This window comes from Rhinolophus ferrumequinum, chromosome 6, assembly GCF_004115265.2.
Source record: "Rhinolophus ferrumequinum isolate MPI-CBG mRhiFer1 chromosome 6, mRhiFer1_v1.p, whole genome shotgun sequence".
NCBI classification, from domain to species: Eukaryota; Metazoa; Chordata; class Mammalia; order Chiroptera; family Rhinolophidae; genus Rhinolophus; species Rhinolophus ferrumequinum.
This window is the reverse complement of record NC_046289.1, coordinates 22,808,788-22,824,443: the sequence shown is the minus strand read 5'-3', so window position 1 is coordinate 22,824,443 and position 15,656 is coordinate 22,808,788. Positions and strand designations below refer to the sequence as shown.

The 15,656-nt window shown below is 44.9% G+C and overlaps 1 protein-coding gene across 1 annotated transcript in view; it reads left to right on the top strand.

Annotated features, from left to right (window-relative positions):
* The window catches only part of IFT43 (intraflagellar transport 43), a 72,073-nt gene that overhangs the window by 19,893 nt on the left and 36,524 nt on the right, over window positions 1-15,656 (top strand). Inside the window, exon 3 of the mRNA XM_033107042.1 lies at window positions 6,735-6,799. Coding sequence (XP_032962933.1) covers window positions 6,735-6,799 — 65 coding nt within the window. The remainder of the gene's footprint in view (window positions 1-6,734; window positions 6,800-15,656) is intronic.

Genomic DNA, 15,656 nt, shown 5'->3' with positions numbered 1-15,656 from the left:
TGTTGTATAGAGTTTCCCTCATGCTGGTTTTGTCTGACTCTTTCTTCCTAGTGTCGTTGAACTTCTCTTCCATCTGATTTCCAGCTTATTGGAAGGCTTGATTAGATTCCCGTTGACTGTGGTAAGAATTTTTCCTGGATGGCGCGGTGTGCTTCAGGTGGCAGCACATCATGTCCCACCGTTAATGCTGCTAATGTTTGATCACCGAGTTGGGGCGGTGATAGCTCTCTGTATTGTTAAGGAACATTTCTCCCTTGCAACAGGCACGTAATGTATGGGGTGACTTTTTGGCACCATGAGCATGTGCATTTCCCCATCAATTAGTCTTTCACCTAATGGCTTTAGCATCAATTGATGGTCAGGGTTCTTTCTTATACTTAAAATAGATTTTTCATTTTGGTATGTCTATTTCAGCTTGAAAGAGCTGTGTTTACTCATAGGGGTTCTTGGATGGTCCATTACCTTCTATGACCTCGTAAATCTATGAGGGGAAACTCAGGTTTATAAGGACTTAGTTGTCAAACCCAAGGTTGAGGCAGGAGGGAGAAATTGGCAAGGTGGAACTGTGTGTAGTGGCTAGATTTGAGGAGTAAGTGCCAGCTCCTGCAGTGTGTGCAGGTATTAAGAAGTGTTAGTCTTCTCTCTCATCCAGCAGATAAGAACAACTTCCTTGGAGCTTCTTTCAAGTGGCTGGAGAAAGGAAGGGAGGTTTGTTTTTAGCCAGTAATCAAGGTTTGAACATGGGAGCTGTTTTGCTCCCGGAAGCTGGAAGACGGGTGGGTGTGAAGTTTGCAGTGGATCTTGCTTAACTGTCTTTTCTGTTGGTAATTTATGCGTGTGTTTGGGCTGGCTTTTTGAAGCAGGGTGCAGTTTGGATTTGGACTGACTCATACTGTGAGATTTCTCTAGGACTTGTGAGAGTGTGTGAGAAGCTTCTAAACTCAAAAGGCTCCTTTTTTGGCACTGCAGCATCTTTTCTATTTTGGCATCTTAAGAATCTGGGGGAACCATATAAAGATCAGAAACAAGTCTGGCCCGAAAGTCTCCCTCTGACTTGGTAATTCCAGTTAGTTGAATCCTGTCCCATTCGGATGAGACCATATAAAGAGGCCGTTTCCTGAATTTCCCGCTCTCTGCCTATCACAGGCTCCTTTTTGTAGAAAGCTGGTATTTCAGGACTGCAACCACCGGTCACGTGCTTCCCACTCTTTACTCACAGTCATTGCTGCCCCCTGTTTATTTTTGGAGAGAACACATTTTTGCTTCTCTTCAGGAGCTATGCAGGGTCCTGCCCCCTTCCGTCCATCAGGCGGCAGCCCCAGCCGGCTGAGCTCATTTCCCACACTCGGAGACCTGACTCTGGCTTTCAGGAGAGAGCAGGAGGGATGCACTGCCTTAGGGCCACCGTCACCCATTCCTATTTCTGTCCCTTCTGGTGTTGTACATTTTAAGACTCTTGCTTTTTTTAAAACAAGTTTGGCTAATGTTACCTGGCAGTAAATCTGCCAAAATTGGAAGTAATTTTCCCAGCAGATGACTTGGGGCTATGCCTCTGAATTTCAGAAGCAAAGCACTTTAAACAATCCCCCAGGACTAAAGAATACATCAGGCCTTCTTAGATCAGTTGAGCTTTACTCTCTCTCACACATCCTGGGTTTTTGTGTGTGTGTGTGTGTGTGTGTGTGTGTGTTTTTTTTCCTTCCTCCCTAATAGCGGGACAGCAAACAGATTTTTTCCAAAGTAATAACTCAAACAGACTGGTAATGTCTTCCTACGTGCTTGGTTAAGGAGGATTCTGGAGTTGGTGTGCTGCATGAAAAAAAAATGTCACGACTGTCGTAGCCTGCCCAAAGTGTTCGTATCTGGTTTCAAGGATGGAACAAGAATCAATTCCCTTTCCTTTCAATGCCCAGGCCATTACGCAGAGCATTCAGAACACAGAGAACTCAGACACACAAGATCGGAGGAAAAATGAACCATATGTTCGTGTGTGTTCTTGTCTTACCCACACTTGACGGGCAGGAGCGGGAAGGGTCCATGGCCCAAATGAAAGGATCCACGACTAAAGGGTTCCAACTTCTCACCACTGCAGGTGGGGACTGGGGAGGGCACCCAGGTCCCCCGACGTCCCCCAGCATCTGATCTGTTATGACATGGCGCAGGGCAAGCACAGCAGTTCTGGCAGCTAGTCCTAAAAGGAGCAGCAGTCGTGTCCTGGCCTCGGAGTGTGGCCTGTGTTTCAGACCACCCTGGGGACAACCATGGGGTTCTTTCTGAAACAGGGCTAACTAGGTATCTAGATGTCATCAGAGCTCCGAGAGAGAGTATCCAGGCATACGGGGGCTGGACTGTCCATGCAAAAGAGCCTTTTAAAGTGTTGCTAAATGCTGGTCATCCGCATACATTTCAAACAGATCGTTTGCACCTAATTTCAAACTACTGCTTTATGATCAAGTTGCATCAGCTTCCACTTGCAGCCTGCATGGTACAGTGATGGATGCTGAGATGCTCAGACTCCTGGAGTTTCCCAGGGTGCTCTCCAATATGATCATGGAACAGCATTTGCTATAGGCTGAGTGTTACATGCCGTCCTGCACCTTGTATCTGGTTGCTCCCGGAATGCTTTCCTTATCTTCTCTGCTTATCCTTCCAATCCAGGGCCAGCCCCACTTTTCCCATAAAGCTTTTTTGACCACTCATCCTTAGCACTTCCCAAGTTGGTGCAAGTCTGTTTAGCCTTCAGTTACGTATTACAAACTTATACATGCTTGTCAGAGCACTGTCTTAATGATGTCCAAGGAGAAAGTGGCCCCATAAAAACCACCAAAGGTGACAAGAAAACTACAAGATTCAGTGGAACTCCCCATGGCTGAGGGAGCCCTCAGCTTCGCCTTTGGACCCGGGAAGCCGCCTCTCTTTGGAAGGGCTCCCAGTACCTCCATCCCTGATGCCTGTCTCCCACTTCCACTGTGGCCTCTTAAGTTTCAGATTAAACCTGATGTCCGATCACATAGGTTTCAAACACCCTGGATTCTGCCTCGCTTCTCAGCCTCGCCGAACTGGGGTAGCATTTGAGGACAGGGATGATATCTTGCTTTCTTTAACTCAGCTGGTGCACAGAGGACAGTGCCCAGCTCCCCACCTAGGCGACAACGTTGCATACTGGGGAAGAGCTTTTATAACTTGGTAATAGTGGTTAATTAAGCCTGACTTATCCAGACAAGGTATCTGTGTGTGGCCATAATAAGACTTCATGGTGGAGAGTATTTACAAAAGAAATTTCTTATCCTTGAACTCAGAGTACTAAATCATGAACATAAGGATTCCCCTTCAGGAGAGAGACGTCTCCCACCAAATGCCCAAGCCCTGTCTTGCAGACATTAAGTTCTGCCTGCTCTCCCAGATGCCTCAGCGCTCTCTCCTGAGGTTGGCCAAGACTCCCAGGGGAGCAAGGGGACAACCTTAACCCTGGTCTGCTTTGTGCAGAGAATTTCTTTGTAACTCTTCCTCTCCCAGGTGATGTCAATGAAAAGTAGCTTACATAGTTTTTATAACACATCAAATCCTGGTCTTTGGTCATTAGTGTAAAACAACAAAACTCTGATTCTGGAACTAGTTGTTAATGCTATTCGATGTGGAGGAGTTACTGTTACGTGGTGATCTTTTTGTTTTTGTTGATGTAAGAATGTCCCAACCGGAAGAGAACTTTTCTAAGAATCTGTTTGAGTCAAACTGATGACAGTTGCTGGGAAGCAAGATCTCAAATGCTCTGGAGAAGGACAGTTTTGCAGTTTATTTTATACACAGAATTGAGGGAACGTAAGGAAGATTATATGAAGGTGGGAGAAAGCAAGGTACAGGGTAGTTAACAGGGTGACGTGGTCTCGTGAGGGTGTCTTACGCTCATGAGGGTGTCTTACGCTTTCTAGGGGTCTGGAAAAGAGGATTGCTTCTGACATTTCACAGGCACGTGAACCTAGATGCACAGACGATGGACAGGGTTTGCTTAGAAACCTTTTGTTAAAGAAGTTATAGGCCTGGGGCATGATTACCCACCATGACCTGCCCAGTTAGGGATTTATGAGCAGATCACCTTGAGGTTGCTTTCTGTTAGATTTATTACAGCACCCCTTTTTTGTCTACATTTTGATGCTGCTGTCCTAATTTAGCGGCTGGTGCCATTTCGTAAGGGGAAGAATATGAGAGAAAAATGTGTCTTTGTGTTACCTCTAGGCAGAAAGGATTTTCACTCATCCTTTCAATAGCCATGGCTTCAGGGGGTTTGTGGTTAAAGAAGAGAAGGCCCATTGTTTTGGTTTTTAGAATTTTAAGAAATTTTATTAACCATATGATGTCCATCAGTAGTCAACGTGATAGCTCAGGCCAGACTTAATGGAGTCTTTTTTTTTTCTTTTTTCAACCTCTTAAATGGTAGTTTAAATTATAAAATAAAAACATACAGAAAACCACTTTATGGCCAAACAAAACATGTGGTTGCTAATTTGCGATCTTTAGCTTCAGAAATTCACATTACCACAAGATGGTCCTATCCTTGAGGAAAGAAGTGTGGAAGTTCTCTGCGAAAGCACACGGGTGGTTTAAAGCCATATTAGTTTAAAACATCCTCAAGGGGCCTGGTCTGGTTCAGTTCAGTTCTCCTTCAGGTGAGTGCCTGACCCACCGTCAGAGCTCGGCCAGACAAGGTTCTTGGTCTCTGCTTATGCACAACTTTGGCTTGTGGTGGTTTGGGTCATTCTGACTCCAGCTGGTCCTTGTATTTCCAGTGCTCAGTGCAGTCTGAACAGCCTGACCTCTGAGCTTCAATTCCAGATTTCTGGCACAGAGAATTCGATGGTTTCCAGTTGGGTCAGACTGGTGCAGGTGCACCCCTGGTTCAGTCCACTGTGTCTAGGGAAGAAGGGTCATGGGATATAAGGCTTCTCTTCTAGCCCAGTGATGGGTGAGTGTGGGGTGGCAGGGACACCAAACAGGATGTGTGGTCTGGGAAGCAATAGTGGGACCACTTGGTCCATCCTCTTTGGATTCCTCCCCTGAAAAACCAACAACAGCTCCTTTTTCACATCTACATTTTTGTCATTTCTGAGATGTACAGAGCCCCCAAATAGCTCCATTACCTGCCTCTAGCATAGAAAACTCAACTTTGTTTTCTCTAACGTACTTCCCAGGACCTAAGTTGGATACAGGCATTCCAGGACTTGGCTGCTGCTTCGTCAGTCATTTCCAGCAGGTTCAGCCTCCCCCCAGAAAAAGGCCCCGTATGTAGATGGAGCACATCCCTGGCAGGCTGGGGTGCCCCTGGAGTGCTACTAGAGAAGCAGGAAAGAAAACATATCTTGGTGCAAAAGTATCAGAAGTATAAAAAAAGGTATTTTGGCATGTTGAGGGAGTGTTTTCTTAAAAAGTTTCAGGTTAGGCCTTAAGCAACAGACTTCAAGAACGTTGGAGTGACACATTTAGTTTCGGGGTCAGCAGACCACATCCTTCCCACCAAATTTGGCCCGCTGCTTGTGTCTGTCAAGTTTTATTGGAACACAGTTACACCCATTTGCTTCCTTACCATCTGTGGCTGTTTATCGCCCTGCAGTATGAGAGTAGAGGGGTTGCAGCAGACCGTGTGGTCCACAGAAATCAGAAATATTGACCACCTAGCCCTTCATGGAAATGTTTGCCATCCCCCGCTTTAGTCCATTTATCTTGTGTCTTCTTAGACTAAGAGCAACAGTTATGATTATGTGAAGTTCTTGGGGAAAAAGAAGGCATTTCAAAAACTGTCTAGTTGTATGTTGGGTAATTCAAAATAGAAGATGTTCTTTGCTCTTTTACCTAACTTGAGTGACTGAGTGGATTGCTTGATGTTCCTTTGGTATTTTTAATAGGAACAGGCGGGACAAACATTCCTGCACTTGGGTTTCTGAATGTACCCATTGCAGGTGAATGCTTCCTGCCCAAATAATCTGAGATTTTTTTAACTCACCAATTTAGTTTGTCTGTTAAGCAAGCCTCTCTCTTATATCTTTATTTTATTCCTTTTCTGTTCATAAAAGTAGTATAAATTGATTGTAAAAGAAATTTGGAAAATGCCCAATAGTACAAGAAGGAAAATAAAAATTTCCCATAATTCTATTACTGGAGTCCCCTTTCACTCATGTCCTTAGAGCTAATTAACGCTAGATATTAGGTATTTAATAATCTTTTCACAAAATCAGAAGCATATACCTACTGTTTAGCAACATGGTTCGAAAATTTAATATATATTGAGCCTTCTCATATCATTAAGTATTCTTTTTAGCATAGTTTTTCATTATTGCATAGTATTTTCACTTGTGTGTTCCGTGATTTACTAAATTCCTTGTTGCTGTCTGTTTTGGTTTCCATTCTGTATTCACGATTCACAAATGGCATTATGTTTCTCTCTGATTATTTGCTTGGGATAAACTTCCTTGGATTAGAATCGCTGGCTCAAAAAGTGTGAGCATTTATTTCTAAGACTTTCAGTACACATTGCCGAATTACCCTCCAGATCTGGCCAACTGATGCACCCACCAGATGAGTCTGACAGCACCCAGATTTTCATAGTAAAATTGAAAGGTTACCCTGTATTTGAAAGGTTTTGATAGGTTGCATGTTGCTTTAGGTGACTTTGACCTCGGCCACGGCTCGCTTGAATGCACATGTTGAGTGACTGCGTTATTTCGGCTTCTCTTTCCTTGCAGGCTCCCCCTCCCAAGCCACCCCGCCGCCAAGGAGGCTGGGCAGATGATTCCATGAAGGCTTCAAAGTGAGTGCCAGCAGCTCGCGGGAGGTGTGGGCGGGGTGCTTTACTCCTGTGCTCTGCTGTCATTTTTATAAGTTTATTGAGATGTGCTTCGTATACCTTACAATTCACCCATTTAAAATGTACAATTTAGTTGTTAATATATTCACAGACTAGACCAATTTTAGAACACTTTTGTCACACCCTCCCTCCACAAAGAAACCCTGCACCTGTTAGTAGTTACTTCCCATGTGCCCCCAACCTCCCAGGCCTAGGCGACCACCAGTCAATCTGCTTTCTGTCTCTGTGATTTGCTTATTTTGGACATTTCATATAAATGGAATCATATATGTTGTGGTCCTTTATGACTGACTTCTTTCACTCAGCATAATGTTTTCAAAGTTCATCCATATTGTACCATTCTGTGTCATCCTTAAAGTAACTTTCTAAACAGAATAGAATTGTCTATTAATAACTGCTAGATGACAAATCGTTTTGGTCTTAAATCCCTTGCACTAAGTCTTAGGTAAAAGGTAAACCAAAACAAGTATTTACTACACCAATGGGATAGCCAACTATCCACTTTAACAACTTAAGATATACTCAGGAAGGGAATTTCTTTTTCTCAAAGAATACACGTTACTCTTGTTCAGAATTTCCATCAGCAATTGTTGCCTTCAAAATCGCACTATTTCGTTGTTACAATATTTCTCCTCTAGATACTTCAAAAAGCATGCATCTCTAAAGATTAAGGACATCCTCCAAATAATCATAGTAAAAATAATCACGTCTAAGAAATTTCATAATGATTTAATAATACTTAATATGTAGTTTAAATTTCCCCTCTTGTCCCAAAAAGGCCTTTTATAGCTCTGGGACCTATTCAGCATGCTCACATTGTGTTTGGTAGTTATGTCTGTTTTTAGTCTCTTCATCTAAAATAATTCCGACCCCCAGCCATCTCCACCGATACAGTGACTTTTTGGAAGAATCCAGGCTAGTTGTCTTGTAAAATGTCCCTTATTTTCCATTTCTCTTGTTGACTTCTCATGATTGATTCACATTAAAGCTTTTTGGCAAGAGCAAGTGATATTGTTTTATTTTTATCGTATCAAAATGGTATAGAAAGATATACTTAGAGGTGTCTCGTTCCCATCCATATCCCCTCTCCGTCATTCCCATTCACCCCTTATCAGCAGCCTCTTGATTCATTTCTGATTATCCTTCCTATGCTTCGTTTTGCAAAAAATAAGCATGTATATGTAAATATAAAAATGTATCCTTCTTGGTTTCCACATAGTTAGATTCAGCAAACTGTGGCCCACACCAGCAGCCTGTTTTTAGAAATCGTTTATTGGACCGCAACCACACCCTAAATCTAACTTTTAAAATTTAGATCTCTGATCCGTGTGGAATTAATGTCAGTGTATGGTGAGAGGTATGGAGCTAGTTTTCTGTTTTTCTAAATGGCTTTTGTCCCAGCACCATTTATTTAAAACTCCATCTTTCCCCCAGTGAATTTAGAAGCCACGTTTACCATATTCTACATCTGTGTATGTACCTGAGTCTACTCTGGACTGGTTACTCTGTTCCATTGGTCTTTCTGTCCATTCATATGCCGTTAAGTACCACACTGTTTCCTTTACTGAACATAACACTACTTTTTAGGGTTAACTAAGAACAAGAAGATGATTTTGAAATGTAGATCTCATGTACTAGTGAGAGTCTTAAAGAGGAGCCCCATTTTTCTAAGTTATTAGGGCATTTTAGTGGTTTTCATATCTGGAATTTATTTTGAAATATGGAAATGAGGCAAATCGTATATCTGCTCCTTAGAGAACAAAAGAGAATCTCAAGTGTTTACTCTTCAATGAATATATTAAAAGATTTTTCCAGATGAAATCAGTTTCCCGTTGGAGAGAGATGCTTTTCCGTTTCATGTGTTACTTTTCAAGGGATTACTTGCTTGACTTCTCAGTCTGTGGCGTAGTTCGGACCCTTATGAATGTTGGCGTACCCAGGGCTCATCCTTGAACGTCTTCTTTTCTCTGTCACTCAGTCTTGGCGTGATCTCAGCGCAGTCTCGGGAGTCTAACTATCACACACTGATGCGTCCAAAATGTATATGCCCAGCCCGTGAACATGCAGTCGTGCACGTGACGTTTCCACCGGCACGCACAACTCAATCCTAACACATCCATGTGGGTCCTCTTCATTTCTACGCCTTCTGCTCCCTCCCGTAGCCTGTGCCCCCTAAAATCTTCCCCAGATCTACGTAAATGGTGACCCCATCCCTCCCTGTTATTCAGATGATACACTTTGGCATCATCCCAGACTCCTCTCTTTATCTGCACTCCCGTTCAGTCTCTCAGCAAACCGTGTTCAGTCTCCTGCCAGTGCCTGGCTACAGCCACCACCATTTCTAGCACTGACTCACGTGAGAGCCTCATGTCCCCCTTTCACCCTTGCCTCCCTCAGTCTTATCGCCACAGAGGTGAGATCATTTCACTTGTCTGCTCAGGACCCTGCAGTGGTTCCTCTCCCAGTCAGAGGAGACCCACAGTCCTTACTGTGGCTTATGAGGCTGTGCGTGACCTCCCTGTGTATAAAGCAGCACCCTTGTCCTTCCGTGTTCCCCATCACCTGCCATCCATACATACGTACCGCTGTGTATGTATACACACACACACACATTGTCTTTTTCTCTCTGCTGCAACGTGAGCTTCATGAGAGGAGACACACTCTTATTTGCATACCTCTAGTACCTCAGACAGTGCCAGTCCGTAAGAAGCACTCAGGGACCACTGAACACGTGAACGATCAGATCAGTGTTTTTGATCGATCACTTTGCTATCAGTGGGAAGCTCGGCAGACCTGCTGGGAAGGTAACACTCTGTACGAAGGATAAGAGCCTGCGCTGGGGCAGTGGTGTGAGCACGGATCGGAGAGGAGATGTGGAGACATTTTGGAGGTAGGGTTAACAGAAGTGCCGTTGGTTGAAAGCAGGGCAGAGGGCGGGCTGAAGGTGACTGCCAGGTGCCTCACTTTGTGACTGGTTGTGTCATGGTGCCGTCAGATAGGCCATGCAGGCGGAGGGGCCTGATTAGGGGCTGGCAGGGGTCCATGCTGATAATTTCCACAGTTTTGGAGTCTAGAAGAGAGGCCAAAAGAGATGCAATTGGAGTCATCCACACAAAGAGAAGACAAGAACCGAGCCTTCAGTTTGGCTGTTTGGAGGCCACTAGGGCGTTGGAGAAAGTGGTTACTGTGATTTTCATTGGGGCACAAGCCAGATTACAGTGGGAGGAAGAGGAAGTGAGAAGTGAGGAAACGGGGACAGTAATGTAGGCGACTGCTCTGAGGAAGAAAGGAAGGAGATGGGACAGTATTTGGAAGGGGACATCTGTGTTGAGAATCGTGTGTGTGTAACACCTGGGCAGAAAGTGAGTCCAGATGAAACAGGGCTGATTTGAAGGTGTTGGATCCTGGAGGAGGGATAGGATAAGACCTTCCAAGAGAGGCCAGTGAACTTTGGACAAGATGACGTGGGGACATTTTCCCTCTAGGATAGGAGAAAGCTTGGAAAGGCTTGGTTAGTCATCAAGAAAGCTGGAGAAGAACGGCATTGTGGGAATTTCATTTTGGATTGGCCTCTTTTTTTAATTTTTCAAAGTAGGAAAGCAGACTGACTGTTGAGCTTGTTGAATCGAAGGAGAGCTGGCATCTGGAGGCAAGTAGCACAGATGTGAAACAGAAAGAAGAAAGAAGGCTGACAAGGGGTCAGAGAGGCAGAGTGGGCTCCACCGAGGCTCTGCCTCGTGAAGGCTGCAAAGCAGGCACTTCTGTTTGCAGAGCGCTTCCCGTCCTGCAAAAGCTTGGATTTGAATTGGGGAGATGAGGCATGTTCATTCGCAAACATCCGGAATGACAGAAGGAGCACATTGTAAGTGAGAAATGAGTGACATGGCTGACACTGGCGATGTGACCTCAGAGGACCTTGCGTCTCGTCCTCATTTTATAAGGCCACTAATCCTATCACGGCTCTGCCCTCATGACCCAATCACCTTCTCAAGGCCCCCGTTCCAAACACTGTCACATGGGGATTAGGTTTCAACATGGGAATAGGGGGCGGGTAGACATGTCATCCACAATGTCATGCTCACTGCACTCTGTCAGGTAGGTGTCTCCCCAGCAGGGAGGGTGGGCTGAGGAAAATGAGGCTTACAGAGGCCTATGTCTGTGTTGTCACCAGGGGGAAGTGGAAGGGCTGTTTACAGATCTGACTGAGACCTTACAGCCAAGGGACGTGCGTTTCTGGGATACCTTTGTTTTGTTTGCATTGAGAGCCGAGCGTGTGTCACCACCTCACTGGCTAGAGGTGTTGGGTGCCAGAACTCAAACGCTCACTCCTGAACCGCAGGAAATGGCTACATTCAGGAATTGCCTGACACCTGGGATCACTAGCTGTCCCTTCTCCTGGCACCAAGGTCATTGCTGTGCCAAAGATTCCATCCTGGAGCCAGGCTGTCTTCGGCTCTGAAGTTGCCCACGGTGGGGCACTGGCTAGGCCATGGGGAATGGAGTAGAATGAGAGGCCAGCAGACTTGGCAAAGAGAGGAAGGAAAGGTAGTCTGATTAAGTTTTGTCTCAAAGTGTCTGTTTTTGGGTTTGTCCCTGCATTGATCTGCAAGGGAATGAGGCAAGTAATGGCCCCTCGGGGACATCCAGGACTTTGCTCTCAATGTCAGCCGTCATTTTCAATCACCCTCTCCCTCCCAGCCATTAATTTTGGCCCAGGATCATGGGGACTTGTCCATCTATCACTCCTAATTGACACTAAATGATCTGTCAGTTTATTGATGAACGGCAGGAGTGGAATTGTCACAATATATTTTACTTTCTAACAACTCCTCCTGACAATTTTACCTTGTCCATCTCACTCTCCTGACATAAATCTCCATTGGCCGCGCGCTCCTTCTCGTGGGCTGTTCTGGGGCCGGCCGCTTCCACACCATCTGCACGCGTCAAGGACATCAAGATGGTGGTGGAGCAGCCGCGCGCTGGTCCTGACGTCGCCCCCTTCCCTCCTCCTTCTCTCTCTCTCCCCTTTTTTTTAATGGCATTGATGTTCTAAGAATACTAAAGGGCTTCTGTCCTCTCCCTCTGTGTCATTGCCATACCAGAGTGTCTTTACCCTCCCGTTACCAGCGAGCAGTTAAATTCTTATTAGGTTACAAAAGTGTGAAAGGCAAAAACTCACAGAGCTGCCGGGCTCCGAGACCTGTAGGCGCAGTTGCAAATGCGTGTTTTGTCTTCCTACCCCAGTCTGTTACAGGCTGCCCATGCCCGCAGAAGTCAGTGGCTTAGAAAGGAGGCGCAGAGGGTGGCTTGGCGGGAGCCTCCCCACAGGGGCGCTGTGCTGCACCGTGGCTGCAGGTGTGCCAAGGTGTGAGCGCTCTGCCCTTGGCCCTGCCAGGCCTTAGGCTGGTCAGCTGTCACCGTGAGCAGTCTCGTCCGCCCTCCCGTTTTTTTATTCAAATATTGTTTTTAAGTGCCCCAAGTCTTGAAAAAGTCTTGAAAAGTCTTGAAAAGGTTTGTAGTTATTTAGTCTTAAGAATATGTCCATATGGACGTGAAAAACCCTTTATCTTTTGTGAGGCCGAGGATGAGCTTGTGGTGCGTGTGCGCGCGCGTGTATGTGTGTGTGTGTGTTGCATGTGACACTGTTGAGAAGGGAAGGTCTTAGGCAGCTAATTGTTCTTCCATTTCCAACAGCTGTCCCCAGGCTCAAGCGCCATGTCCCTGTTTCTGTGGCTTCTGGAGATGCTCACGAGACCTCCTTGCTTCTACCTGCATTTACCCTTTTTCTCCATGTGGCTTCCAAATGTGGCAAATTCAGAGAAGATGGCTTCAGGGCCAAGGGACAACGTATCTTTTCAGTGCACACTGACGTTTGTTTGTTCCACGTGGGCTCCCCAGAGAGGAAGTTTTTGCTTTGCTCTCAACTTATGGACAGAAAAATGGTAGAGGAAGATCTAGATACGTTTTTATTTTAGTGAACTTAGAGAATTCACCTTTTTTAAAAAAATTAAAATTTAATTGTATTGTTTATTCCTGTCAATCCTATCTCTTTGGTAGAATCTGAAGACGAAATAAATTGCTCCTAAATTGTGCATATTGAAATAACTGGTGAAAAATAAGTCTCCTCACTGAAGTAGGGAAAAGCGTGGGATGAGTCAAGATCATTCTAGCCTTAGGCCTTTTCTGTCTCCAGACACGTGTGTTGCTTTGGTGGCTGTCAGGTGACGAGGAATGAGGACAAGGGATGGTTAATGGTGTCACTTAGCTGAGCTGTCCTTTCCTACTCAGCCCTGAAGGTGCATAGCATGGGGTGCTCACTGAAAGCCCCCGCCGCCATGGGCCTCAGAGGTAAGGGTCAGTCGCGCATGTTCATTCTGTGGACATACGGACAAGCACTGTCCCTAATGACAATATTCTGCCTTTTATAGGTCAAATAGGGCCGATGTGACCGTGAAGCTGAAATGTAACTAAACTGAGAAACGTGAATCATTTCATCAGGAGAACAAGAGAGAGAGCTGGAGAGGCGGACGCGAAGACAGTACAGATTCTGATATTTTAGTCACTGTTTAACTTCACGTCATCTTTTGAGCCATTAGAACACTTAGTGGATTTTGAATTTATTTATTTTTAAACAAATAAAGATATAGACATGCTATAGAACTCAAACGATGAAAAATGGTGGGATATGAAATGGAAGTTTCGCTCTCCCTGCCCTGTTCCCCCAGGCACCCAGCTGCCCTCCCTGGAGGCAGCCACTGTTCACCAGTATTTTTGTGTTGCCTTCTAAAGAGACTCTATGCATTTCCGAAAATATAAGTTAATATACTCTTTTATTGCCTCACACAAATGGCAATCTATTCCACATTTTTCTTTTATCATATAACAGTATTTTTGCATGATCTTTCTGAATTTCAGTGTAGAGTATAACTGCCTCATTTTTGAGGGCTACATAGTACCCCAAAAGTCCTAACTCAATAAAAGTAATCGTGGGCAGACGATAGTTGTAACATTTTCCCAGGCTGAGAAAGTAGACTTCCAGTGTTTATTCATGGAATTGACATAACTTGACCCTTTGGAAAGTATCAGAGGCTTTCGATATGGCAGATGTCGATCCCACAGGCTAGCGAACAAGTATGACGGCTGCATTGGCCTTTTTCTCGTTGAGGATTTGGGGGGCATTTTCATGCGCCTCCACTTGGATCGGCACAGTGATGGGCGGTTCAGAGTAAGCGGAGATGTCCTGCGTTATATTCATGGCAGTTTAGGGCCCTGGATGGCTTGTCTAGTGTCACAAAACCAATTTGCGTATGCAAATGACTAAATATGAAATAATTGGAATCTTGCAATTCTGTCAAGTGCCTCCCAATTGAAGGTGATAGCAGTCTGTTCCCATAAGCCCCATGTGGACTAGCATTTGGATACTTCACTTCCTCCTCTGAAAAGGGGAGCAGTCTTCCTGACAAGTGGCCCTAGCCAGTTCCCTCCCTGGAGCAGAGGTGAGTGCCTGATGCCCGCGCAGGAGGGGATGAGTGCCTGCCGTGACTTGGGATGAACTTGTTCCCTGTGTGCACCAGGAAAAGGACAGCTGAGGTCCCGAGGCCACACGGTGTACAGGCTGTGTCTAAGGGCCTGCATCAGCACTACTGCCCTCCATTTGCCTGGGGGCAGCCTGTGGGAGGCCTGCCAAAGGCTGCAGAGCATGGGCCCCGATCCTCACATCCCCCAGGTCCTGCTCCCAGCTTCCTCGCAGGCCTTCAGCTTTTCTTAACAAGTCAACTCATCCTCGAATTTTATTTGTGTAGTTGAAAACCAGGAGTGGTTCTAGAATGGGCTCTTGAATAGTTACTTAGCAAGAGATGTCCTGAGAAGGCCTTGACTTTTGGCCCTTTACATTTTCTAGTTTTGCAGAAGTGCAAATCTTCCTGTGAGTAGAGCTGGTCATTTCTTGGAGCCAGGGGCAGGATTGTAAAGTAGGAGAGTCTCTGAGAATCAGGAGAGGCCCACAGAAGTACCCCTTAAATAACAGTTGCCAAAAAGCACAGCGTCCTGTGGAATATTCCTTTTTCCCTCTGATTATCACGGTGCAGAGGTCTTGAAACTAGAAGGTTAGAGCCGGTTTTGTCTAATCTGTCAGATACTGGTGTCTACAAGGGCTGGCCTGGGTTTTGTTTGAACCCCTCCACTGTTGAGAACTCAGTGGAAGCATATGTTTTAAATCAAGTCTTTTTTAGTTGTACAAACAAGCCAAGAGCACTTTAATGATATAAAAATTCAAACGACACAAAGCTACCATCTCCTCTAAGTAAGCCTAGTCATCTCCTTAGAAGTAAGGACTAAGTTTGTTGTAAGTTTGTTGGTATCTAGTAAGTTTGTTGGTATCTGTTACCAACAATAGATATACAGCATATATTTTTACACAATAGATATACTTATATATATGTGTCTGTGTGTACTATATACATATATATATAAAACATAATTACATAAGTGGGGTCAGATTAATTATGTTCTGCTCCTTAATTTTTTTCATTTTTCATTTAATAGTACACCTTGGAGAGCTTTTAGTGCACATCGACTTGCCTTATTTTTCTAACTACTGTGTGATCATCCCGTGGCATCAATGTAGTGTTCCCCTGTTCGTGGGCATTTAGGTTATTTCTAATTTTTATACCATTATCAACTCCCCTGATTTTAAAACATTGCTCATCTTTAGGAAATTTTTGGCATCGTCCTCTGATCCAGATTCTGCCTTCTGGGGTAGAATCTGCACGATGCAGACCGAGTGTGGACAGCACACATA